At 37.8% G+C, this 24,675-nt stretch overlaps 8 protein-coding genes across 9 annotated transcripts; 5 read left to right on the plus strand and 3 right to left on the minus strand.

The window, feature by feature from the left end:
* Nucleotides 1-1,834: 1,834 nt before the first annotated feature.
* Nucleotides 1,835-4,436, minus strand: AT3G11320 (Nucleotide-sugar transporter family protein). The gene is made up of 4 exons (NM_111966.4): nt 3,652-4,436; nt 3,128-3,231; nt 2,812-3,040; nt 1,835-2,722 (listed from the first exon to the last, which is right to left on the minus strand). The coding sequence occupies exons 1-4, from the start codon at nt 4,096-4,098 to the stop codon at nt 2,576-2,578; spliced, it is 927 nt and encodes a 308-aa protein (NP_187740.2). The 5' UTR covers nt 4,099-4,436; the 3' UTR covers nt 1,835-2,575.
* Nucleotides 4,437-5,329: 893 nt separating this feature from the next.
* Nucleotides 5,330-7,359, minus strand: AT3G11325 (Phospholipid/glycerol acyltransferase family protein; the record flags this gene model as incomplete). 2 transcript variants are annotated; one of them, NM_001337924.1, is made up of 3 exons in its annotated part: nt 5,330-6,001; nt 6,090-6,440; nt 6,849-7,359. In NM_001337924.1, 3 exons carry the CDS (start codon nt 7,227-7,229, stop codon nt 5,552-5,554), a joined length of 1,182 nt encoding a protein of 393 aa, NP_001327874.1. In that variant the 3' UTR covers nt 5,330-5,551. The 2 variants fall into 2 exon arrangements, with proteins under 2 accessions (NP_001327874.1, NP_683551.2); NM_148709.2 differs by having other exon boundaries at nt 6,849-7,220.
* Nucleotides 7,318-10,402, minus strand: PIRL9 (plant intracellular ras group-related LRR 9). Its single transcript, NM_111967.4, has 3 exons — nt 9,553-10,402; nt 8,600-8,766; nt 7,318-8,519 (listed from the first exon to the last, which is right to left on the minus strand). Exons 1-3 carry the CDS (start codon nt 10,252-10,254, stop codon nt 7,889-7,891), a joined length of 1,500 nt encoding a protein of 499 aa, NP_187741.2. The 5' UTR covers nt 10,255-10,402; the 3' UTR covers nt 7,318-7,888.
* Nucleotides 10,403-12,112: 1,710 nt separating this feature from the next.
* Nucleotides 12,113-13,920, plus strand: UGT76B1 (UDP-Glycosyltransferase superfamily protein). The gene is made up of 2 exons (NM_111968.4): nt 12,113-12,752; nt 12,831-13,920. Exons 1-2 carry the CDS (start codon nt 12,287-12,289, stop codon nt 13,706-13,708), a joined length of 1,344 nt encoding a protein of 447 aa, NP_187742.1. The 5' UTR covers nt 12,113-12,286; the 3' UTR covers nt 13,709-13,920.
* Nucleotides 13,921-14,053: 133 nt separating this feature from the next.
* On the plus strand, nt 14,054-15,637 carry AT3G11350 (Pentatricopeptide repeat (PPR) superfamily protein; the record flags this gene model as incomplete). The annotated part of the gene is made up of 5 exons (NM_111969.1): nt 14,054-14,215; nt 14,303-14,568; nt 14,618-14,788; nt 15,027-15,188; nt 15,319-15,637. 5 exons carry the CDS (start codon nt 14,054-14,056, stop codon nt 15,635-15,637), a joined length of 1,080 nt encoding a protein of 359 aa, NP_187743.1.
* A 973-nt stretch (nt 15,638-16,610) lies between these two features.
* On the plus strand, nt 16,611-18,618 carry AT3G11370 (Cysteine/Histidine-rich C1 domain family protein). The gene has a single exon (NM_111970.3). It carries the CDS (start codon nt 16,670-16,672, stop codon nt 18,437-18,439), a length of 1,770 nt encoding a protein of 589 aa, NP_187744.1. The 5' UTR covers nt 16,611-16,669; the 3' UTR covers nt 18,440-18,618.
* A 1,019-nt stretch (nt 18,619-19,637) lies between these two features.
* Nucleotides 19,638-21,338, plus strand: AT3G11380 (Pentatricopeptide repeat (PPR) superfamily protein; the record flags this gene model as incomplete). Its single annotated transcript, NM_111971.1, has 2 exons — nt 19,638-20,417; nt 20,493-21,338. The coding sequence occupies 2 exons, from the start codon at nt 19,638-19,640 to the stop codon at nt 21,336-21,338; spliced, it is 1,626 nt and encodes a 541-aa protein (NP_187745.1).
* A 737-nt stretch (nt 21,339-22,075) lies between these two features.
* Nucleotides 22,076-24,534, plus strand: AT3G11385 (Cysteine/Histidine-rich C1 domain family protein). Its single transcript, NM_202552.2, has one exon. The coding sequence runs from the start codon at nt 22,137-22,139 to the stop codon at nt 24,435-24,437; it is 2,301 nt and encodes a 766-aa protein (NP_974281.1). The 5' UTR covers nt 22,076-22,136; the 3' UTR covers nt 24,438-24,534.
* The last annotated feature ends 141 nt before the right edge of the window (nt 24,535-24,675 follow it).

The following is a 24,675-nucleotide window of genomic DNA, read 5'->3' on the forward strand; positions in this document are numbered from 1 at the left end:
TTAGCAAGTTTACTTGGACAATAATCAATATTCACAAACATTTAATGGCACAAAAAACACAAGGTGACCATAAAAGACGAATCAACAGATAATCTAAATAAATATAACAAATCGAGTGCTTGTTCATGTGATGTAAGACCAACTAGATCTAGTGCTCGTTGATGTGATGAACATATATGCAACATAGGATTGAGCTCTTTACACTAGATCGAGTGTTTATCTAATTGAGAAATCGAACGTGAAATTAAGAAGAAGAACAAAATCTTAAAAAGCAAAGCAAAATGTTTACAATGAATCCACGCTTATGATGTTGGCGTTTGTAACGCTTAAGACAGTGATTTCTTGTTTTCTCAGTTCCTAGGGACTGATTGTCTTTTCTCTTTATTGAAAGTTTATTTATTTATTTTATTTTATTTTGTGACAATTGTTTCATTTTGTTGCAAGAAAATACTATTTATCTTCAATTTTATTAAATGATATTGTGATTTTATAAGGGTTAATTAAGAAAATTGTCAAATAGATATCTAAATTAGGTTACTTATGGTGAGTTTTTATTAATACGAAGTGTACAAGTAAGTTTACGTGCGAAATTTGATTGTTTAAATTAGATACATAAATGGATTTACGCGAGAGATTTGAAAAGATAACGTATTTTCTTATACAATTGCGTTTACGTGCGATACTTTTTTTTTTTTTTTTTTGTAATTAGGTATACAAATGAGTTTGGAAGTGAGATTACATGTTATTTTTTTGAAGTAAAAAAAGTTTTAAAATATTTTTTTATATTTTAAATATTACAATTTGATGTTCCACAATTTTTCTCAAAAATAAATGCATAAGAAAAATTAGCATTAATTAATCAATTTATTTGGTCTGGTAATATATAATTTAATAAATTAACATAATTTTATTAAATGTAAAGACTATTTTAATCAAAACATGGAAAAAGTTGACTATCTTTTTCTTCTTTTTTTCAAAAACAAATTGACTATTTGCCAACAAAAAAGTTGACTATCTTTCTGTACATTTGGCATTTAGTTATAACTTATAAGGTGGAAATCTTTTGTCATTATTACGAGTCCTATTTTTATTGACAACACAGATTTTCTCCTTTTTAAGTTAAAAATTGGCCTATGTTTGGCTAAACTTAATTGTTGTCTTAACAAAGATATTTTTCTAAAAAAAAGACAGAGTAAATCATGGTTGGGTCCCATTTACTAAAAATACAGAAAAATTGTTAATAATTATATTTGAAGCCAAAAAGTTCAAAATATATTTTTACTTTGGAAGAATTGCTAATTTATTTTTAAGACTAACATGTGTGACTGTTATTAGTCATAAAATAGGAAAATAAAAGGGTCAAACGAAAACAAAAAGAAAAAATAAAAACAATATTGGAAAACTTGAATGGATCTTTTCCTTTTTTTTTGTTTCCTCCATCATTTTTTTTTTTGTTTCCTCCATCATCTGAGATGATTCATCTCTATATGGTTTTAGCAACAACAACAAAATAATTAAAATTAAATTTGGCCAAGTATAAAACAAGGAAATAATACGACTCAGATGAACATTTAAACTAGACAATTTACATGGTTTTATCAATTTAGCATTTCACCGACTCTGCTAGAAGTAGTGTAATTTTGTAATATATCACCTTTGTAGAAAATGAACATTTTAACACTTTCTAAACATAAATGAATTATTAATTCTTTTGGTCAGTACCATAGATATCTCATTTTGACCACCTAAAAGAAGTTTAACATAAACTTTAATCACAACCTCAGAGTTAAGAGAGAATCAAAGCTCTGGAACCCTTACTTCTCTCACACGGGTACTTATGGGTTGGCCTTTATGATTGTGTGTTTGGATCATTAGTCAAATATGCTCTCTTATTCTCTTGAAAAGATTTGAAATGTAAATGATATGACACAAGACAAAACATTGTTGCAGAAGAAATATGACTCTTGACTCGTTTTGTCTGGTCTCTTTTAAGTTCTCCTTTGTTTTGCTCCCTCCCTTTTGACTCTGCTTCAAGAATTTATGGCAATATAAACACGTTAACAACCCAGCCTAGAACCTGTGACTATTTCAAGAATCTTTGGCAAACAATATGAACCCAACCTCTGACTTGAGATCATAAACCACTGAACTGCAGAACATAAGTTGGATTTACAGAGAGTAGTAAGAACTAAAAACAGGTGGAAGAAAAGAAAAAAAGCTTTGTCCTCTTCCATTAATTAATCAGTGTTGTAAATGTTTGATATCACAAAACTAGATGTAAAGAATCGACAACAAAAAGAAGAAGCTAAATCGAAGTTACTCTTAGAACAACCTACGACGAAAGCAGTAGAGGATCCGATTAACAAAAAAGGAACAAAAGAAGGGAAAAAAAATCACTTATTTGTGAAGTCCTCTAAATGATTACTTTTGGTACTCTCATCCTTTGGTATTGCTTTCACGCATCCTTTGCTTTTGGTCCAAAGATGCTGTGTAAGGTTTTTCAGTTCACAGTGGAGGAAACTTGCCTGTGTTTGTTTACCTGAGGGACTGAACAAATATAACGAATGCTTCTTTTTTATTTGCTTCGTTTCTTGGCTTCGCTGTAGAGGATAACTCCACAGACAGTGAGCGAGTAACCTAACATTCCAGTCACTGAGACAGGATTCCTGAATATCAGGATTGATACCACCACTGCTACTGCACCTTTGGCGTTTCCTAGCACCTGTCATAGAGAAGTGATAAGACATGGTCAGATGCAGAATGGCTTTAGATGATCGACGTGATGTATAGAAAGAAGAGATGTGTTTTTACCTGGAGAGTCAGAGCGCTGGTGTGTTTCGTGACTAAGAAATTGGTCAAGTTCACAAAATAAGCTAGCGCCGAATTGAATAGCAGATACCAAACGATTCTAAAATCGTCTCTGGCAAGTGCAATTGTAATGCCAACAACATTTTTTTCCATGATAAGTGTAGCAGGAAGGAGGAACACAACAGCTATGGGAGCCATGTAAAGGAGGAGGTTCATGGAATTTAGCTTCTCCCTTCAAACAAATCCAATAAATATTTTCAGCAGCACTCTAAAATCACAGACTTTTGAAGGATAAAACTTTGGCTGATAAGAATCTTACCCTTCTGAAGAAAGCAAAATTCCTTGAAGAACTGATTTAAGTGCTCTTGCAGCTGTAGCTGCAATGCACATAATGAATCCAAACAGGTGGAAACTTGGCTCACTCTGACGATATGCGAAAATTTGAAGAAAATCAAATATAGAACCAAAGTCAATGTAGAAAAAAAGGATGCTCTAAATGTAAAAAAGATCCAACAGGATTCACACTATGCACGCATAAAAGAACAACTTCTAGTCTAATTTGAGCAGCATATAAACTACATATCATGAAGTGATCAAGCTCAGGCAAATCCCAAGGATGTTTCTAAGGTATAATACACCATCGTATCCTTGTTCCATAAATGTTACCTACGATTTCTATCATCATCCAAAATGAATCAAACAAAGCAGATTCAGCTCATAATCTTCTATTCCTACATCACATTCCCATCTCCCTAAAGCTACACATTTCATCAGCTATGAACAAACACATTTCTTCAACATACAAAAAGCAAAGAGCAGATTTTGAAGTTAAAAGGCAATTACCCCACTGGCAATGACAACACCGGTAACAACAGGGACGAGAGTGAAGTAAGTCAACCAAGCTTCTCTCTTAAAAGTAATCAGATAAGCAAACACGGCGGTGAAAAACGGCGTCGTAGCACCAATCGCTTGATTAAACGATACAGGAAGAAACCGAAGAGAGATATTCCCAAAAACCACCGACACACAGAAAACGAGACTTAACGCAGCGATCTTAAGAAACTGAACTCGAGATCGGATCGTTTGCATCGGAACCATCTTCATCCAAGCAATAGCAACGTAGCTGAGAAGAGAACAAGCCGTCATGTGACACATGGTGAGGAAGATCGGATACTTGAATCCATAGTTGCTTAACAAGTACTTGTTCAGCAATAAAACTCCGATGTTCGATGAATACCATGACGCTACGAGTCCGATTGTGAAAAACCGGCCATTGGCCGCTATCTTCATCTTCTTCTAACAAAAAAAAAAACGATCTGATTGATTCTATTTGAGAATAACCCAAACCCTAACACAAAATTTCCACGAATTTGGGGGAAAGTTTCGAATCTGTCTGCTTTTGAAGGGGAATGAGAGATCTTCTTCGGACAGAGATTATTCCATGGATCGAATCGAGAATAGGTCACATAGACGACAAAGAGAAGAATGGTGGAATCCAGAAAGAGAGAAACTGTGATCGGAGAAGAAGATGAAGAAGCAAAGGTCAATGAGAGATCTTTGGCTTAAGCTCTCTCTTTTTAAAAATGTTACTAATTTTTATTCAGTTCATGAGATTTAATGCGTTTTGTGTATGTATATATTTTTATAAGATTACAGTTTCCGTGATTTTTAATTCTTCAATAAATGCATTTGGTATCACTTTGTTAATTTAATTATAAAGGACTTTGATTGATTGATTGATTCCTCGAATAATAATCAAAGTGTACAGATTTGGAATGTGTGAACGAAGGAAAGGAACGTCTGACTTATTATCAGTTTTGACCTTCTTCGCTTTACTTTCTTCTTCGCGAAATTTCGGTTCGGTTTGGTTTAATTTGGTTAAGGTTTTGAATTTACAAGAACAAAATTGATATTAGTTGTATTATTCGGTTTAGTTTTCTAACAGAAACGTAATTTTAAATTTCGAAGATTCGTGAACAAAGCAAGCATTATTCGCAACCATGACACAACTACGTTCTGTAGATTTTAATTAGTAATAGAAGATGGTATACCTACCAATAATCTATAGTAAGTAACAGACACGTCGTTGAAATGTCAAATTGTTCGATTTTTTTTTCATGAATGATTATCACAATTGCTACAACTATTCAAATATTTGTTCTATTTATAAATTTAGTAAAATGAAAAACTGGAGCGTTACAACTTACAACTTCACGACTTTGTGGTCTTACAATAATCCATTACTCAACCATCGATGCTGATGGTGGGTCTCTTCCACGCGTTTTCTTACTAAAAAAGTGCATCACTTTCTTTAAGATTATTAAAATTTTAGCATAAATAAACAACGTCTACTTAATTGGGACTTTGTGTCAAATGTTCGTTCCATAATCACCTTCGGATAGAAATCTAACAAAGACCCTCTAACTAAGTTTAGTGGTTTGTTATACTATTTTGTTGCATGACATTCCCCACTTTTTAAATTCGCATACCAAATATTGTTGACAGAGGCAAACAAAAAAAAACAATGGGGACGGTTTTAATTTGTCAACAATCGAAAACAAGCAACCACACAAATCACTAATCAGCTTTAAGCTAGCTCTTATTAAACCACACAGTTTTATTCTTTAAAACGAGCAAGATCCGAGAAAAACATAGGTGAATTCAGATAAACTCTTGAAACGTAGAACATAGTTATTGAAAGAGGATGAAATGAGCTTGACGTGGGAAATTAAATAGCTATCATTCAGTGGGAAAAAGGATTGAAATTGTTAACGACCTTCTTAGCCTGGTCCTGAAACGACACATATGACACCGTCCCATCCTTTCCAGTGAGAACTTTATACTTATCCTTCCTCGTCAAGTTAGTGCACTCGAACCCTAACGTGTCCGCCAAGATTCTCTGAACATGGTTCGCCACATCATACGGCTTTTTCCCGGATAAACACGTGGCCTCCACTGGAAGCTTGTTCAAGAACGTAACCTCGTAACCCGGTCTGGGGTTCATGAAAAAGAATATCATGTCCATACAGTTCCAGCCTCTCACAGTGTTCGCATGGAAGAATCCAACCCTATAGTTTACTGCCACGGGCACGATCATGTCCGTTAACTCCGCAAAAAGCGCGCTAAATCTTAACAAAAACGGTTGACGACAAGTTGATCCTTCGGGACAAATCACTAGGTCTAGCTTGATCGTCTTCGCATCAACATCTCGGATTCTTTGTATTCGCACGATATATGGGAATGGGAGAGAAGAGTTTGGAAAACCGTGAAAGGGAGTATACAACAGCAATGACCCTGCGTCCCAACACCGTGGATATTACAATAGGGTCCATTAGGGTTCTATGATTACATACAAAGAGAACGCCGGATTTTACGGCTTCTCGTGGCTGAGAAGGCTTTCCCTTGACGATGATTTGGCAGCCCAATATACTCATGGCATGAGTTCTGATCCACATTGGGAGGATGAACCCGGAAAGGATCCGGATGGGAGAAAGAACCATTCCAAATGGGATCCAAATGAGGATGAGGAGAGCTGTGGCTGGTGTTGGCCGCTTCACGAGTCGTCCGTCGTTGAAAATCACCGGAACTGGCTGCAACTCAATCTTTCGGCTATGCATAACCAGTGCGTGAATCTGTTTTAATGTGTAAAATAGGTCCAAAATAGTGGTCACTAAATGATTTAGTAAGAAAGGAATGGGATTTTTGGAGAAGTTATTAGAATGATGTTTCCATGTTACTAGTAGCAAGTGTATTAGTTTGTTATAACGCTATTATTGTATTATATCATATGAGTTGTAGAAAAAAAAAAAAAAAAAAAAAAAGTAAATACCACTGAAAACGTTATTTAAATTATGCAATTTACGTTAGCTCACATAACGATAAGAAAGTCGTAGAAGCTGTCTTAGAGGCTTTTCCAAGACCTAGATGAGGCCTCCGGTCATCAAATAATTTACTAACACGGTTCAAAATAGACTTGTCCATATTGGTTTCACGTATAAAACCGGTGACAAAACCGAGTTTATTCACGTTCAGCTCCGTACCGATGACATTATCGGCTCTAAGATGCTCCTTGGCGACCTGATCTCTACCATAACCCGAGGCATCCCCGTCACCACGACCCTTTTCTTACACGAGCTGAAAACCCTCCACGTGTCCATGCTTACGTCATCCATGTAGAACTTCGGCAGGACGGTTCTAGCCACTGCTTCGATCTCTCCTTCGCAAAGACCAACCGTGGCTATGAAAATCATGAGCTTGAGAGCAGCGTTGTTGTAGCGGAGAACGTCAAGGAGTTTGGTGATGGGCCAGTGAAACAGCATGACGGTGAAACGAATTAGACCAGATGCGTCAAAGGCAAGGAGCACGAAGTAAGAGAATGAATCCTTGTTTTTCAGTATATAAGCCGAGGCCATCTTCTTCATTGTGGATCAATTTGATTATGCTTCTCTCTGTAATCTTTGTTAGAGACAAAAAATTAGGTGGGAATTGAATGAAAGCTTAAGAGTAAAGAAGCAATCAGTGTGATGATAAAGACTACGTTGTTTCCAAAGAGAAGCATATGCAATTGGTTGATAAGTGTGGAACCAAAAGAAGATCTGCATAAACCAAGGATCTAAAATATATTGCTTCCGGAGCCTGGCGGCGTAATTTGAGATTTAATGATCAACATTTGTTTTTTACTAAAATAAGTATATAGTAAGTGATTCTTCGAATAACCATAAAGTCGTGAAACAATCATGTTCTTTTCGCTTATAGTTATCATGTAAGATTCCTACACTAAGGAAACCAAAAATAGGTAAAGTCCAAAACCACACCCAGTAAAATCCAAGAAGAATTGAGGTTAAACAAATAACTAAGTGTTTTCTCTTATTAGTTGGACCCCGTGAGAGTCTTTTAAGTTTGAATTGAACCTAAGTTAATGACAGGCCTTACCCGTCAGAAAGAATAACACCAGACAACACAGTAACGAAGAGAGCCCCTTCGTTATATACCGAATGATAGGAGAAAAAACTGAGACAGAACCAGCCAAAACGAGAAATTTCAACCTCTTTGGATTCATTGTTCTTCAAGCCAAGTCACATCATAGCTGTCGTTCAAGGTAAGGGTCTCGAGGAGAATTTGATCCGAGATACTCTGAAACATCTGCGACATATGTTTTCAGCTTCGATGTGGTTCGTGTGAGCCACCCGGCGTTTGCCTGCTCCATCTCTTCCTCCATTTTCTTCTTCTCTTCTTCTTCCAACATACTGATCCTTCTCTGACCCATGTACGTCTTCACAGCTTCAACACCTTCCTTCACCACTTCCTCGGGTGGGACGACGAGCGGGTTCTGATCCACATTCAGTTTGGTCAGGCTATCAAGTGTGCCAAAAGTGTCAGGGAGGGCATGGATTTGGTTGTTACTCAAGTCGAGTTCTTGGAGGCTTATGAGTTCGCCGAATGAGAATGGGAGATCCTTGAGATCACTGAAGTTGCTGCTTAGGTTTAAGTACTCGAGATTTGTGAGCAACACGAAAGAATCAGGAAGGCCGTTAAGTTCGTTGAAGTGGGCGTCGAGGTGTTTTAGGGATCTCATTTCGCCTATACTGGTCGGGAAGGATCGGATCTTGTTATACTGAACCAGGAGCTTTTCTAGATTCACTAGCTCAGGACCGATGTTGGTCGGTAAGTAGGTGAGACGGTTGAAGCTCACGTCCAAGATAACCAACGACCTACAATTTTGATATAAGAAGTGGTGAAAATTGATTCACAAATCAAACTTGACAAAGTGGAGTTGTTATATGATACGTACCCACAGCGGCAGATGGAGTCAGGCAAGGATGTGAGCTTGTTAGTCGAAACATTCAGGATTTTTAGTTTGGACAGTAAACCGATGGAATCAGGTAATGTCTCCAGAGAATTCGTGGAGACATCCAGTTCAACAAGACTATGCAATCCAGCAATTGAATCAGGAATCGACTGTTGCACATAAACCTCAGTCAGGTAAGACAAGTGACACTCAGCAACTGAACTTTTCACTAATCACTAAGAAATCCAGAAATACTAATTCAGCTCGAGCCATAGATTCTACCTCAGAACTATCAAGAAAAGAGCTAGCATGGACATCAGCAGCAATCGCTGGCAAAAGCCAAAATGATATACCACAGCGAATATTTAACATGTAGCTTCTCTTTCACTAACTAACTAACTGGACACAGTTTTTAGGCGTTCTAAGACTCCTATTCCTTTGAAGATTTTATACAACAGGCAATATCAAAGATGCAGAACCAAAACAAGCAAACACGCACATACATACCAGGATCTCTACATATACTACCGGCCAAAATCTAAGATGCAAAACAAAACAAGCACACACATACCGGAATTACTTCGAATCACATTGTACACACATACTAGACGTCCTTATGCAGAATCACTTAGAATCACATTAAAAAAGGCATTGTTCTTGTTCATCACCAAGATAACAAAAAAAGAGAACAAGTAACATTGTGATCCCTCTTTATTATCTAAGGGATTACTCATCAACCAGAGTATAGTGCCCAAAAATGTTACCTTTAAGCTACACTAACGAGTACTAAATTCTCAAATCCTAAACCAAAGTTCCATCCTTTTAACACAGACAAGCACAGAAGAGATTCAGACCCCACCAGAGAACACAAATCAGCTTAATTCCATTCGGGAGAGTGGATCAAAATAAGTAACAATGCAGCAAATTTTTTATTTTGAATTTGTATTGGAACTAACCTCAAGCTTATTGTTGGAGAGATTAAGAACAAGCAACCCTTGAATCCTCCCAAAAGCTTCAGGTAGCAACCTCAGTTTCCTCCCAGACAAATCAACACGATCCACCGGATTAGCAGAAGCATGCTGCAATATCCCAACAACCTCCTCATTAACCTCCACAGCCGCAACATTCTCCTCATCCTCCGCCGCATTCTTCTCAGCAGATTCATAAATCCTAACAAGCCTCTCCTCTGCTTCTTTCAAAAGCTTCTCATACGAAGCATGAACCTCATCAAGCTTCAAAATCGACTCACACCAAGTCTTCTCCTGATCCATCTCTTGTCTCCTCTTCTCATCTTTCGCCGCCGCATCGGTTAACGCGATATCCTCGAACGATTCAGATAAGAACGATTCGATTTCCGAGAGTTTAGCACGAGCCTTATCGACTGATTCGTGATCTGGTCTAGGTCCTAGGGTTCGAAGGATAGATCGAGTCTCGGCGACGTCAGAGATCGCACTTGTCATTGAAGCGAGAACATCTGGTTGTGTTAAGTGAGGCATCTGAGTGACGATCTCAATCGATGATGATGATGATGATGGTGGTGGTTGTTCGATGTCGAAGGGAGGAACGGAGGAGGAAGGGGATTTGGCGGTGAAAGAAGGGAGACGAGCCAAGACATAAGAGAGGACAGGGAAATTCTTAGGGTTAGGTTCTGCCGCCATTGTTTTCGTTAAGCTTCGGAGATTTGGAATCTGAATCTGGAAATTGATGAAGATGATGATTGATCCAGGCTTTGTTGCGTCTCTCCACGTTCTCTGTTAGTGTTCGCCTTCTCTGCGTTTTCTCTGATGTCAAGTTGACACGTGTAAGCTTGTGTTGCTGAGTATAAATAGTAATGAGTTATCTCTTAATTAAGATAATTTCATATCTTTTCTGAGTAAATCTACAATATACAGTTAAGATATCTTTTTTTTTACTTAATATTACTTCACTTTAAATTCGGTTAAACATAAACCATGTATTTTTTATCTTGAAATTTTAATGTAAACTAAATTTTAAAAAAACTTTTGAAGTAAGAAATTTATTTCCGTATTATAATAATTTAAATTAAATAAACAATTTACTTGGTTAAATATTTAAGAAAAAGCATATCAGCTTGATTTTAATTTTATTATTCCTATATCAAAAAAACTCATGAAAGAATTTATGAGTTCAATCAAATTTAATGAGTAGACAAATAATAGTATACTCTTTTTTTTAATAATTCTGAAAATTACAGACTTTTAATCTATTCTTATTTAATAATGTTTTTCCATCTGAAAAGATGATTGAACTCGGGATACAAAAAAAAACCGACCCATTTGTACTACTACTTGGCCATTACCCATTTGGTTATGTTCTCATAAAAAAAATGTTTTTAGGATTTGAAGACGAAGATTTGATTGCCTAGCTAGAAAGTATTCAGAAAAAAGTGTCGAATGCTCTGGAATATGTTGTAATGGGCATAGATAAAATTTTGGATCTTCAAAATGAAATAGTTTCTATAACTTTTTATAGTTTAATGGTTTGTGATCAACAGTTGTGTTACACATCTAAACTCGTTTATTTTCAGCAAAAAAAATCTAAACTCGTTTATTACATGTTGTAACCCAAAAAAATAAAAAAATGAAAAACCGTCGCAAGTGATATCGACCTTTCGCCTACTTTCGCACTCATGTTGGTGTCTTGACAAAACCCACTGTGGACGCATATAACCACCGGAGGAGTACAGGCCAAAATTTCTATTATTAATATGAGCTTAGTTAGATAATCCAAGTCTAGTAAAAGATTTGAATAAAAGCAAGTTGTGTCCACAAAACTAAAATAAACCAAATCCAAAGTCAGTCACATTTGGAATTATGTTGTAATGACAGTCACTGCTTTGTCATCATCTCACCTTTTAAGGCATTGACCTTTTGTTTTTGTTCGACAAAAACCATTTTCGCATTCATCACTTTCGAATAAAATTATATAACAGTCTAAGTAACAAACTCATATTAGGATACCAATTTGAATTTGACTTTTATTGGATATCGTAGCTAACGAAAAAAATTCTTAATCATTAGACGATTAAGATTATCGATAACTCAAATGTTTTTTTTTCTAAGTTATGGTCGAAATATTGGTATACATCATTCAATTTTAAAGCATAACTAGCTAGTGATAATGACTACTACATACGCCATAAGATGAACCAGAATCCTATGATAATGATATATCCAAAAAAAAACTGAATTCAAATTGTTGAATTATCTGAGTTTAACTTTTTATCACACACAAACAACAACTGAAACATATGGAACAAGAAAAAGAACACTTTATTTTCTTGAAAACTCTGTAAACTTAAGAATTAGTTTATTTAAAAATTAAACCAAAGAAGCGTTTTAAATGAACTAAAATCCACATTTATACAGCTCAATCTGTACTTCTTTTTTTCTAAATTTAGCAACAGAAAAATACCAAATTGAACACCTTCACATATAAAATAAAAGATAAACATGAATTGTTTTGTAAGAAATTTGATAACCCCACATGCATTTGGTCATTATTTAACAACAAAAAGTAGACTCAATTTTAATAGTATATCTTTAGATCGAATCAGCATAATGACGTATCTTTCTGACGTATAGCTTTTGTCTTGGTTGTTCTTTACACATCTATAATAACCAAACCTGTGTGAACAAGACCTAAAACAGAGAGAAATTCACAACAAAAATGGAGACTAGAGAAACAAAACCAGTGATCTTTCTCTTCCCTTTCCCTTTACAAGGTCACTTAAACCCAATGTTTCAGCTCGCCAACATCTTCTTCAACAGAGGCTTCTCCATCACTGTGATCCACACTGAGTTCAACTCTCCAAACTCTTCCAATTTCCCTCATTTCACTTTCGTATCCATCCCCGATAGCTTGTCTGAACCTGAATCCTATCCCGATGTCATCGAGATTCTCCATGACCTCAATTCCAAGTGTGTTGCTCCTTTTGGTGATTGCTTAAAGAAGCTTATATCTGAAGAACCAACAGCAGCTTGTGTGATTGTTGACGCTCTTTGGTACTTCACTCACGATTTAACCGAGAAATTCAATTTCCCGAGGATTGTTCTCCGAACCGTTAACCTCTCAGCTTTCGTCGCTTTCTCAAAGTTTCATGTTTTACGAGAGAAAGGGTATCTTTCTTTACAAGGTACACTTTTGTTGACTTTTATATATCTCTAGTTTGCTTCATCTTTGTTGACTTTTCTTGCTCTTCTCCATATGGCAGAGACTAAGGCAGACTCACCGGTTCCGGAGCTTCCGTATCTTAGAATGAAGGATCTTCCATGGTTCCAGACAGAAGATCCAAGATCAGGGGATAAGTTACAGATAGGTGTGATGAAGTCACTAAAGTCTTCCTCAGGAATCATATTCAACGCCATTGAAGATCTTGAAACAGATCAGCTTGATGAAGCCCGCATAGAATTCCCAGTTCCACTCTTCTGTATTGGACCCTTTCACAGGTACGTTTCAGCTTCATCCAGTAGCTTACTTGCACACGACATGACTTGTCTCTCCTGGTTAGACAAGCAAGCAACAAATTCCGTAATCTACGCAAGTCTTGGAAGCATTGCTTCGATCGATGAATCTGAATTCTTGGAGATTGCTTGGGGTCTAAGAAACAGCAACCAACCTTTTCTATGGGTGGTTAGACCCGGTTTAATCCACGGGAAAGAATGGATCGAGATTCTGCCTAAAGGGTTCATCGAAAATCTCGAGGGCCGGGGTAAAATAGTGAAATGGGCACCTCAGCCTGAAGTTTTAGCTCACCGTGCAACAGGCGGATTCTTAACACATTGTGGATGGAACTCAACACTTGAGGGCATATGTGAAGCTATACCAATGATATGCAGACCATCTTTTGGGGACCAGAGGGTGAATGCTAGATACATTAACGATGTTTGGAAGATCGGATTGCATTTGGAAAACAAGGTAGAGAGACTAGTGATCGAAAACGCGGTTAGAACACTAATGACGAGCTCGGAAGGGGAAGAGATCCGCAAGAGGATTATGCCCATGAAGGAAACTGTTGAACAATGCCTTAAGCTTGGAGGTTCATCATTTCGGAATCTCGAAAACTTAATTGCTTATATATTGTCTTTCTAATGCGGTGTTCTTCTTCTTCTCCACATCCAAATTTGCTTTCCTTTGATTTAATCTGCATTCCCATAATCAGACACATTTTATCATTCAAAAACTTTACCATGTATATTTGAATTATCAGTGATGATGAATTTGTTTCAACTTGAGGTTTTATTTGCCCAACTAAAATCTATTGGGCCATAATGTCGAGAAGCTTAATTACCCACATATTAAACCCAATTAACGTCGTAATCTTATGATCCTACCAAATTTAAAATGGCCATTAATATAGGGTTCATTAATATAGCTTATCTGTATATATAAATCGATAAAATTGAAAAAGTTAAGCAAAACCCTAAGTTTGCTAAGATGAGCATGACGCTTAGTCTTCAGCGACACGCAAAGAGAATCCTCGCTTACAGTAACAGGCCTCGATTCTTCTGCTCCTACAGAAACGGAACGCTATCGACGAACCAAACTCTGCATGGTCGAATCGAAGCTGCTTTAGATCAGAAAGCAGAAATCACAGCGGTGCTTGAGCAATAGCGACATCAACAAGGTTATCGATTGAACCCTTCGTTGGTGAGAGGAGTCTTCGTGAAGCTCTGCACTTCCCAGCGACTTCACCAAGCCCTAGAGGTATCAGACTGGATGATTGAACATAAGATCTGCTGTCTCGTCCCTGAAGATTTCTCAGCTCGATTTCAATTGATTGAAAACGTTTTAGGTTTGGAAGAAGCAGAGAAGTACTTCGAGAGCATCCCGGAGAATCTGAGAGGTGAATCTCTCTACACTGCTCTGTTAAGAAGTTACGCCAAACGATCGGAAAAAAAATATCTTGATAGAGCGAGCCGAATTCATATTCAAGAAGATGAGAGAATTAGGTTTGCTCGGGAGACTGTCACCGTACAGTTCGATGATTTCACTCTACAGCTCTTTCGGAACCCGAGATAAGGTCGACGAGAGTCTGCGAGAGATGAAGGAGAGCAACATTGATCTCGATCGTCTCACCGTGAACAAAGCTTTGCGAGTGTACGCTGCTGCATCTGATGTGGCAGCAATGGAGAGGTTTCTGGCTGATTGGGAAGGAACTGTGAAGCTTGAGTGGGTCACAATGCTTGACTTGGCAAAGGCTTATCTGAATAATGGTTCTAAGGGAAAGGCGAGAGAGATGCTTCGTTGAACAGAGGAATTGAATGATCCAAAGTCCTATGAAGGACTCATAAGGCTTTATGGTGAAGCAGGGGAGAGGGATGATGTGTACCGTATATGGGACTTGTACAAGAGCACAAAAGAGAAGGACAATGAAGGGTTTCACGCTTTGATTGGTTCTCTCTTGAAGCTTGATGATATCAACGGAGCAGAGGAGATATACTAATGAGTGGCAGTGCTCGCGTCTTGAGTTCGATGTTCGAATGCCAATTATGTTAGTGTCTGCTTATCGTGAAAAAGGAATGGTGGAGAAGGCAGAGAAACTGATGACCAGATGGGGACTAAAATATCGGTTAGATCAGTGACTCCGGTGTTGGAAGAATGGGAGAAAAAGGGTAATGAAGTGAAGCCAGTGGATGCCCAAAGCACTTGAGGCATCAACATGGATGTGTGAAAAAAGGTGTTTAATATATTTGCACAAGATTATGCAGCAAGGCTTGTATTGGAGATAAGGCCATGAAGCTTGTATTGGAGATGAAGGAGAACAAAATTGAGCCTGATAGTGTCACGATAAACAACGTTTTGAGAGTAAACGCTTATGGATTAGCGCTAGAGTCGATGGAGAAGTTTAAGAGTAAATGGGATGGTGATGGAAAAACCAAGCTTGATGCAATGGCAGCTGCTTACGAGAGAGCCGGGCTACTACTAAAGGCGATAGAGATACAAAGGAGTAAAAAAGAAGTGTACCGTCTATGGAATGAGTACAAGAATAAGGCAAATGATGGGATTGCAAGAGAATAGAGATGTGATTACCTCTTTTTGGAATGAAGGATATCAAAGTGTGATTAGCTCTTTGTTGAAGCTTGACGATGTACAAGGAGCAGAAGCTATATGGAGAATACTGGGATCAATCAAAAGGATTAGAGTTGGTGGATGCTCGAATACCGGGTTTGCTAATCTCTCGTTATTGCGAGAAAGGTGATGAAATGAAGATGAGGGAAGTGATTGATGTTGAGAGTACTTTTGCTCTTGCATTATTACACTAGAAGCCATTGCTTCAAATACAGAGCATGCATGGTAGAGAAAACAGAGAATGAAAAAGTGGAAAATTTCTTGTTACTGCTTCAATCACTTAAGAATTTTATGCCATCTTTGTTTTCTTTTTTTTTTTGTTTATTGGGTTTAGAATTGTTTTTTAAGGGAAATTTGTGTTTTTATTCTATTTGATTGGAAACAGAGTTATTTCTATAAACAGGTTTATTTTACATTTAATATTGTGTTGCATGTTTGCATTTCCATTTTATATGGGATATGCTAAGATAATGTTTCATTTTATTCTGCATATTTCGTTTAAAGTAACTTTTCAGAAATTTTACAGCTCTGTTATTTAAATTCTAGATATAAGATGGATCTAAATATAGAATGTTTCTTTGAATGTGCACACAGCCAGCCTGGAAACAGGTATTAGAATAAAATTTAATGAAGTAAACGGGAGTATAAAATAGTTGTACATATTCCTCTGTTATAACCTGTATCTTAATCCATCAGTATATGATATTTTTTGAATGTGCAACGTGCACAGGGTGGAAACAGCTCTTGGGAACAAATTTATTACACAAGTAAACGATGACCAAGTTTAAATATTGTATATTTTGGTCATTCTTAATAATATAAACAGCAAGTTGGTCATTTGTGTATTAGGAGAAATGGGATGCTTGCTAATTAATTAATATTAACTCCCTTATTTGCTTGCATATTTACTCAACTCCGAGAGAAGTGGGAGAGAAGAAACTATCAAGAACACACATTGATCATAACCAAAGCAGCCAAAAAATGGATGGAGGTAACCCAAGATGTCCGTTATCTCATCCAACTAACCCTCACACCCTCTCTAAATCCGGCCAAATCACCAAGTTTGGTTGTTTTACATGCGGTAAAAAAGCACCGCTCAGCAAAAGAGACCGTCGCTTCTCTTACTACTGCATCACCTGTGATGTGAGTTTCCACAAAGGATGTCACATTTTTCCGAGGAAGTTAACACATCCTTATCACCTTCAGCACCCTCTTACTTTCACCTTTCCGGATTATGAAAGCGGGATCACATCCGACAGCTTCGATTATGAAACCTATCGCACTGCAGTAAAGTGTCACTCTCAATTCATCATCACATATAGTCTTAAGAAGCCTGGATCTATAGAATGCTCATGGTGCGGCAAAAATATCGAAGACGATTGTTTCTATCGTTGTTCTATATGTAACTTCTATTTGGATCTCTCTTGCTCCCAAAGTATTCCACTTCTCCTCGTTGCAAACCCAAAGAGTCATCAGCATCCACTCGTGTTCTACAGGCGACCACTCTTGACTCCATGTGATGCGTGTGGGTTAGTCAATGTGTTGGATCCAAGCTATGCTTGTTTTCAATGTAATTATATGGTCCATCAAAGTTGCATAGACTTACCTCGAGTCATAAAGATCACGCGTCATCGGCATCGTCTTTCTCACATTCCTTGCGTCCAATCTCCGGTTTCACCATGTGGGGTATGCTATCAGAAAGTTGAAAACAAGTACGGCCTATATTCTTGCAACCGCTACGAAGATCACTCTTATGTAGTGCATTCGAAATGTGCCACGCATGAAAATATATGGGACGGGAAAGAACTCGAATGGGAACCTGAGGAACCCGAAAACATTGAAGATATCCTCCCATTTAAGAAGGTTGGTACTGATATGATAAAGTATTTCTCGCATGAACATAATCTGAAGCTCGAGAAGTATGATGCTGTTCGTGATGCAGAGAAGCTATGTCAAGCATGCGTCTGTCCTATCAACTCTCGTGATTTCTACAATTGCATCCACTGTGATTTTTTTCTCCACGAGGTATGTGCTGGTCTTCTTCGAAAATTGGATCATGCGTTGCACAAACACACTCTTATCCTAGACCCATATCCTCGAGACAGTTATTATCTCTTGGACTGTCCCATTTGTTCCAGAGGATCCACTGGTTTCAGGTACATATGTTCCATAAGTAATTGTAATTCCCATCGAATTGGCATAGATATTCGATGTATTTTAGTTCCAGATCATTTCACTCACGAGAGTCATGAACATCCTCTATTTATCTCCACATCCTTCAAAGCAGAAATTCGTTGCCAGGGTTGTCAGAAGGAGTGCATGCAGTCTTACCTGCAGTGTACTATATGCATATTTATCATGTGTTATAAATGCGCTACAATTCCAACGGAAGTTAGCTACAAACACGACAAGCATCCTCTTTCTCTATGCTATGGAGAGAAAGCAGATGATACGTACTGGTGTGAACTATGTGAGAAAGAGGTTAATCCAAGGAATTGGTTCTACACATGCAACATATGTTGTATCACTATCCACCTTCATTGCATCTTCGGATCTTCTAGTTATATGAAGCCTGGTTCCATATTTGATTACAACTATTCCAAATTGGAAGTTCTTCGCAACAGTAACAGCACTCGACCGCAATGCACCCGATGTGGTGATCGTTGTCCAGGTTACATCTACTTCAAACGCAAACGCGATAAACACCCTGTAACGTTTTCCTGTTCTGTGCAATGTTTAGAGGGAGGATGATGGTGTTGTAGACATAATGAACTTTCTTTGTGTTTATTAAAGTTGTTTGTTTATATCTTTGTGTGTGTGTGTCTTTTTTTCAAAGAAATCCGGAAACTTGTATCGCCACCACTTCTAAAGAATGAAATATCTTTGTATTTGATGATTTATCCATCCCTTTTTTCATTCGATATAATTTCTTAAGCCCAAAAAAGTGAACAGCTTGACAACGTATAAAGAAAAACGAACAGCCTGACTCACATAAACAAACCATCTTCTCTAACGTAAGAGCGTCTTAAGAAAACCGAGACACCGCATGCACACATATACTTACCCTACTTAGCTCTTTGTTGAAACTTGACGATGTACAAGGAGCAGAAGCTATATATGGAGAGTACTTGGATCAATCAGAAGGAGTAGAGTTGGATGCTGAAATGCCGGGTTTGCTAATCTCTCGTTATTGCGAGAAAGGTGATGAAATGAAGATGAGGGAAGTGATGAATTCAAGTAGGGAGAAGCTCAAGCAGATGGAGACCACCAAGATTCAGCGTTGGCGCCTTGGCTCGTGCTCTGTATGAGTGTATGGCTTAATTCTTGTTACTGCTTCAATCACTTAATAATTTATTTATTTTGGTTTATTGGGGTTGGAATTTTTTTTAGGGGGTATTTTTGTTTTAATTCTTACAGTAGTTCTTAGTTTTAAAAGCTTACTTAGGAGAAGACACTCATGCAGAGCACGTTTATCTCCGATCAAACCAGGGTTGGACTTGCATAAATGTTTTCATATATAACACACCAAAATTTTATGATATATCATTGCATATTATATTTATGATAAAAATCAACATTATATTATACTACTTTTATGTACCACTCTCATATAATAGTATAAAATAATATGATATTTAATAATAAATAAAAATTACAACTAAATATTTGTTTTTTCCGGCATTACAGCTAAATATATTTAAATTTTTCAAAGTATAATTAATTTGAAAATTTTCTATACAAGAATTTCATTTTTAATTAGGGCTAAACCCTTACCAGAGGTAGCCCATATAAATCGGAATGGGTGAATGCAAACTTAAGCCGATTATCTTTATTTTTTTTTATTTTTTTTATTTTTTTCTCAATGCTGGAGGATTTAATATCATCATATAAAACATTCTTTTAGAAAGAAAAAAAAAATCATCAGAAGGTTTAACTATCATCATCGGACATGAGCATGAGGCATAATCTTCAGCGACACGCAAAGCGAATCCTCGCTTACAGTAACAGGCCTCGATTTTTCTGCTCCTACACCAACGTAACACTATCGTCTCCGGCGACGAACCAAACTCTGCAGAGTCGGATCGAAGCGGCTTCACATCAGAAAGCAGAAATCACAACGGTGCTTGAGCAATGGCTACAGCAACAACAACAACAGGGGAAGCAGTTAAACCCTTCGTTATTAAGAGGAATCGTCGAGAAGCTCAGAAGTTCTAACCGACCTCGCCAAGCCCTAGAGGTATCAGACTGGATGGTCGAACAAAAGATGTACAATCTCCCGGAAGACTTCTCAGCTAGATTTCATCTGACTGAGAAGGTTTTAAATTTGGAAGAAGCAGAGAAGTTCTTTGAGAGCATCCCGGAGAATATGAGATTCGAGTCAATGTACAATTCTCTATTAAGAAGTTACGCAAGACAATCCGGAGAAAAAGCTCTGAAGAAAGCCGAATCTGTTTTCAAGAAGATGAAGAAGCTAGGGTTGCTCTTGAGACCTTCACCGTACAACTCGATGACATCACTCTATAGCTCTCTCGGAAACAGAGATAAAGTCGATGAGATTCTTCGAGAGATGAAGGAGAACAACGTTGAGCTCGATAATGTCACCGTGAACAACGCTTTGCGAGTATACGCTGCTGTATCTGATGTAGCGACAATGGACAAGTTTCTAGCTGATAGGAAAGAGATTACAAGGCTTGATGGGCTCACAATGCTTGCGATGGCAAAGGCTTATGTGAGAGACGGTTCTAAACAAAAGGCTAGGAGGATGCTTCATGAAACAGAGGAATGATTGGGTCATGACTATAAGGAACTCATGAGCCTATATGGTGAAGCAGGAGAGATAGAAGATGTTCACCGTGTATGGGACAAGTACAAGGCGACAAGACAGAAGGATAATGAAGAATTTCGAACTTTGATTGGTTCTCTCTTGAAGCTTGGTGATACCAAAGGAGCAGAGAAGATATACTACAATGAGTGGGAGTGCTCCGGTCTTGAGTTTGATAACCGAATCCCCGATATGTTGGTGTCGGGTTATCGCGAAAAGGGAATGGTGATGAAGGCAGATAAACTGGTGAACAAGACTTTGTGGATCAGAGGATTGGCTACACCAATCACTCTGTTGCTGGAAGAAATGGATAAAAAGGGGAATAAAGTGAGTCCGCCGGGCTTGAGAGACCTCATCAAGAATCTACGTGATTCAAATCAGTTGTCCAAAGCACTTGAGGCATCAACATGGATGTGTCAAAAAAAGGTGTTTAATCTCTTTTCAGAAGATTATGCAACAAGGCTTCATCTGACTGAGAAAGTGTTGGGTTTGGAGGAAGCAGAGAACTTTTTCGAAAGCAGCATCCCGGAGAATATGAAAGATTACTCTGTCTACGATACACTCTTAAGCTGTTATGCAAGATCTAGCAACACTCAAAGTAAAGCTGAAGCCGTTTTCGAGAAGATGAGAGAGCTAGGTTTACAATCCAAACTTTCCCCATTCAACTCGTTGATATCTCTCTACAGTGGGCAAGGGAAACTAAGTGTGGTCAATATACTTCTATGTGATATGAAGCATAAGAATATAGAGCCTGATATTGTCACGAGGAACAACGTTTTGAGAGCAAACGCATACATATTGGCCATAGACTCGATGGAGAAAGTATAAGAGAGAGTGGGATGGTTTTGAGAGCAAACGCATACATACGTGATCATGGTGATTATAACGTGATATCGTCATCTAGAATGTCGTTTTTGTTAACCGTACTGTCATTCCTAGTTCTCTAGATCTACCACTTTGTTGATATGCTGGTATTGGAACGATACCGCATGTTCTCGAAAATGTGCAACATCGTTGACCACTTAACTCAGTCTTATAATTATTGTATATGTTCCATTTTAATAAGAGGATGTTAAGATAATATTTCAATTTATTTAACATATTTCTTTTTAAGTAATTTTACTGAAAAAAATTAATGCTCTGTTATTTTAAATTCTTCATATAAGATGGATCTAAATCTTGTATATTTCTTTGAATGTGCACAGCCTGGAAACAGGTCTTGAGAACAAAAAAGTAATGAGCATTTATTAAAAGTAAGCGAAAGTATAAAATAGTGTTACAGAAATGTTATTACTCTGTTATTTTAATCCTAGAACTAATCTTGATCTTAATCTTAATCTTAGTATTTTATTTTATAATGTGCATTACTGCATTGCACAGCGTGGAAACAGGTCTTGCGAATAAAGTTAATGATAATTCTATCTATTACAAAAGTAAACGATGACCGAAATATGAAATCGTATTTTCTGGTCATTCTTAATTATAAAAACAGCAAGTTGGTCATTGTCTACTAGGACATATGTGAATGTTTGTTTATTAATATGAACACTGCCATTTACTCTACTCCACGATAAGTGGAAATAAATTAGCAGAAACATACATCGATCATAACCAAAGGATCAAAAGATGCCGAAAAAAGAAGTACCTCCACTTCCTCCACTTATTGGATTTGGACGATACCGTAACCGGTACGGCAAAAAGATGGACAAAGAAGAAGAAGAGGAAGAAGACGTTGCTCCACCTCAGCCACCTCTTGGATATAAAGGATGCCGTAACCAATGCAGCGCAAAGATGAACAAGGAAAAAGTATCCCCACCTCCTACACCTCTTGGATTCAGACGACACCATAACCAAAACAGCGCAAAGAAGGACCAAGAAGAAGTGTCTCAAGTTCCTCTGCCTCTTGAATGTAGACGATATCATAACCAAACCGGCAACAAGATGGACAAAGAAAAAGTACCTTCTCCACCTCCTTCAGCTCGTAGATTCAAACGATCTCGTAACCAAAGAAGCAAAAATATGGACAAAGAAGTACCTTCAACTACTCCAGCTCCCCGTCCCCGTAGATTCAAACGACATCAAAACCAAAACGGCAAAGAAATGGACAAAAAAATAGTACTTCTAGCTTCTCACCATTTTCCTACCGAAAACCCAAGATGTCCTGTGTCTCATCCAGCTCAACCTCACAGCCTCTCTCCTAGATTCGGTGGAAACACCAAGTTTGGCTGTTTTTCTTGCGGTGAAAATACATCTCCCATGACTGAAGACCAGATCTACCATTTCTCCTGCACCACTTGCGATGTGGAGTTCCACAGTGGTCATTGTTTACGGTTTCCGAGGAAGTTGACGCATCCTTATCACCTCCAACATCCTCTTACGTTCACCTTCCGGAACGATGAAACCGGGATCACATCTGATGGCATTATAGATGAATCTTTTTGCACTACAGTTTTCTCTGACTCCAACACGTCTGATCCTAAGAAGTTAGGATCTACCGAATCTGATCATTGCACATGGTGTGGAAAAAGTATACAAGGAAGTTGGTCCTACCGTTGTTCTATATGCAACTTTTGTTTGGATCTATCTTGCTCTCAAAACATTCCACTTCTCCTCGTCCCGAACCCAAAGAGTCATCAGCATCCACTCGTCTTCTACCGGCGACCACTCTTGACTCCATGTGATGCTTGTGGGTTGATCAATATGTTGGATCCAAGCTATGCTTGTTTTCAATGTAATTACATGGTCCATCAAAGTTGCATCAACTTACCACGAGTCATAAAGATCACGCGTCACCAGCATCGTCTTTTTCACACACCTTGCCTCCAATCTAAGATTTCACTATGTCGGGTATGCTATCAAAAAGTTGACACCAACTACGGCCAATATTCTTGCTACCACGAGGTTTGCTCTTATGTAGTGCATTCGAAATGTGCAACGAATGAGAACGTATGGGATGCGAAAGAACTCGAATGGGAATCCGAGGAATCCGAGGAAATTGAAGATATACTCCCATTGAAGAAGGTTGGTTGTGGTCAAATAAAGCACTTCTCTCATAAACATCCTCTAAAGCTCAAGAAGTACAATGGTGTTAGAGATGCAGAGAAGCAATGTCAAGCATGCATCCTTCCTATCAACTCTAGTGATTTCTACAATTGCAGACACTGTGACTTTTTTCTCCACGAGGTATGTGCTGGTCTTCTTCGAAAACTGAGTCATGCGTTACACAAACACCCTCTTATCCTAATCACCTCTCCTCGAAACCACTATGATCTCATCGATTGTTCAGCTTGTTCCAGAAAGTCCACTGGTTTCAGGTACATATGTCCGGAAAAAAAGTGTGTGTCCAAACAAGTTCAGATAGATGTTCGATGTATCTCATCAGTTCCCGAATATTTCACCCATAAAAGTCATAAACATCCTCTATTTATCTCCACGTCCTCCAAAGGTGAAAACAAGACTTATTGCGTGGGTTGCAAGAAGATAGGTATGCGGTCTTACCTACAATGTACCATATGCAAATTTGCTCTGTGTTATCAATGCGCTACAATTCCAACGGAAGTAAGCTACAAATACGACAAGCACCCTCTTTCTCTATGCTATGGAGAAAAGGCAGATGAGACGTACTGGTGTGAACTATGTGAGAAAAAGGTTAATCCAAGGGATTGGTTCTACACATGCAACGAATGTTGTATCACTATCCACCTTCATTGCTTATTTGGATCTTCTTCTTATATGAAGCCTGGTTTTAGATTCAAGTATTACTCGTCCAAAGTGGAAGTTCGTCGCAACAGTGTCACTCGACCGAATTGCGTTGAATGTGGTCATCGTTGTCCAGGTTACATCTACTACAAAAACGATAACTCTGTAACGGTTACTTGTTCTTTGCATTGTTTCGAGAAAAAGTTGATACCGCTGCAAACATGGTGAACTTTCCTTGCTATTTTGTTTTTTCATTTTTTCTTGAGGGACTTGTAACGTGACTTACTTCTAATTCTAAAGAATAAAATCCTAATGAATTCGATGAGTTTTCATCTCTGGTTCTTATACGATCTTCATGTAATTCCATTTGTTACAATAACTACAAGCTACATATTTATAGATGTCAAACAAAACAAAAGGGTCACAACTTTTGTTGAACCAAAACTTAACTGAACTTTGTCTTTTG

Source organism: Arabidopsis thaliana, chromosome 3, assembly GCF_000001735.4.
Source record: "Arabidopsis thaliana chromosome 3, partial sequence".
NCBI lineage: Eukaryota > Viridiplantae > Streptophyta > Magnoliopsida > Brassicales > Brassicaceae > Arabidopsis > Arabidopsis thaliana.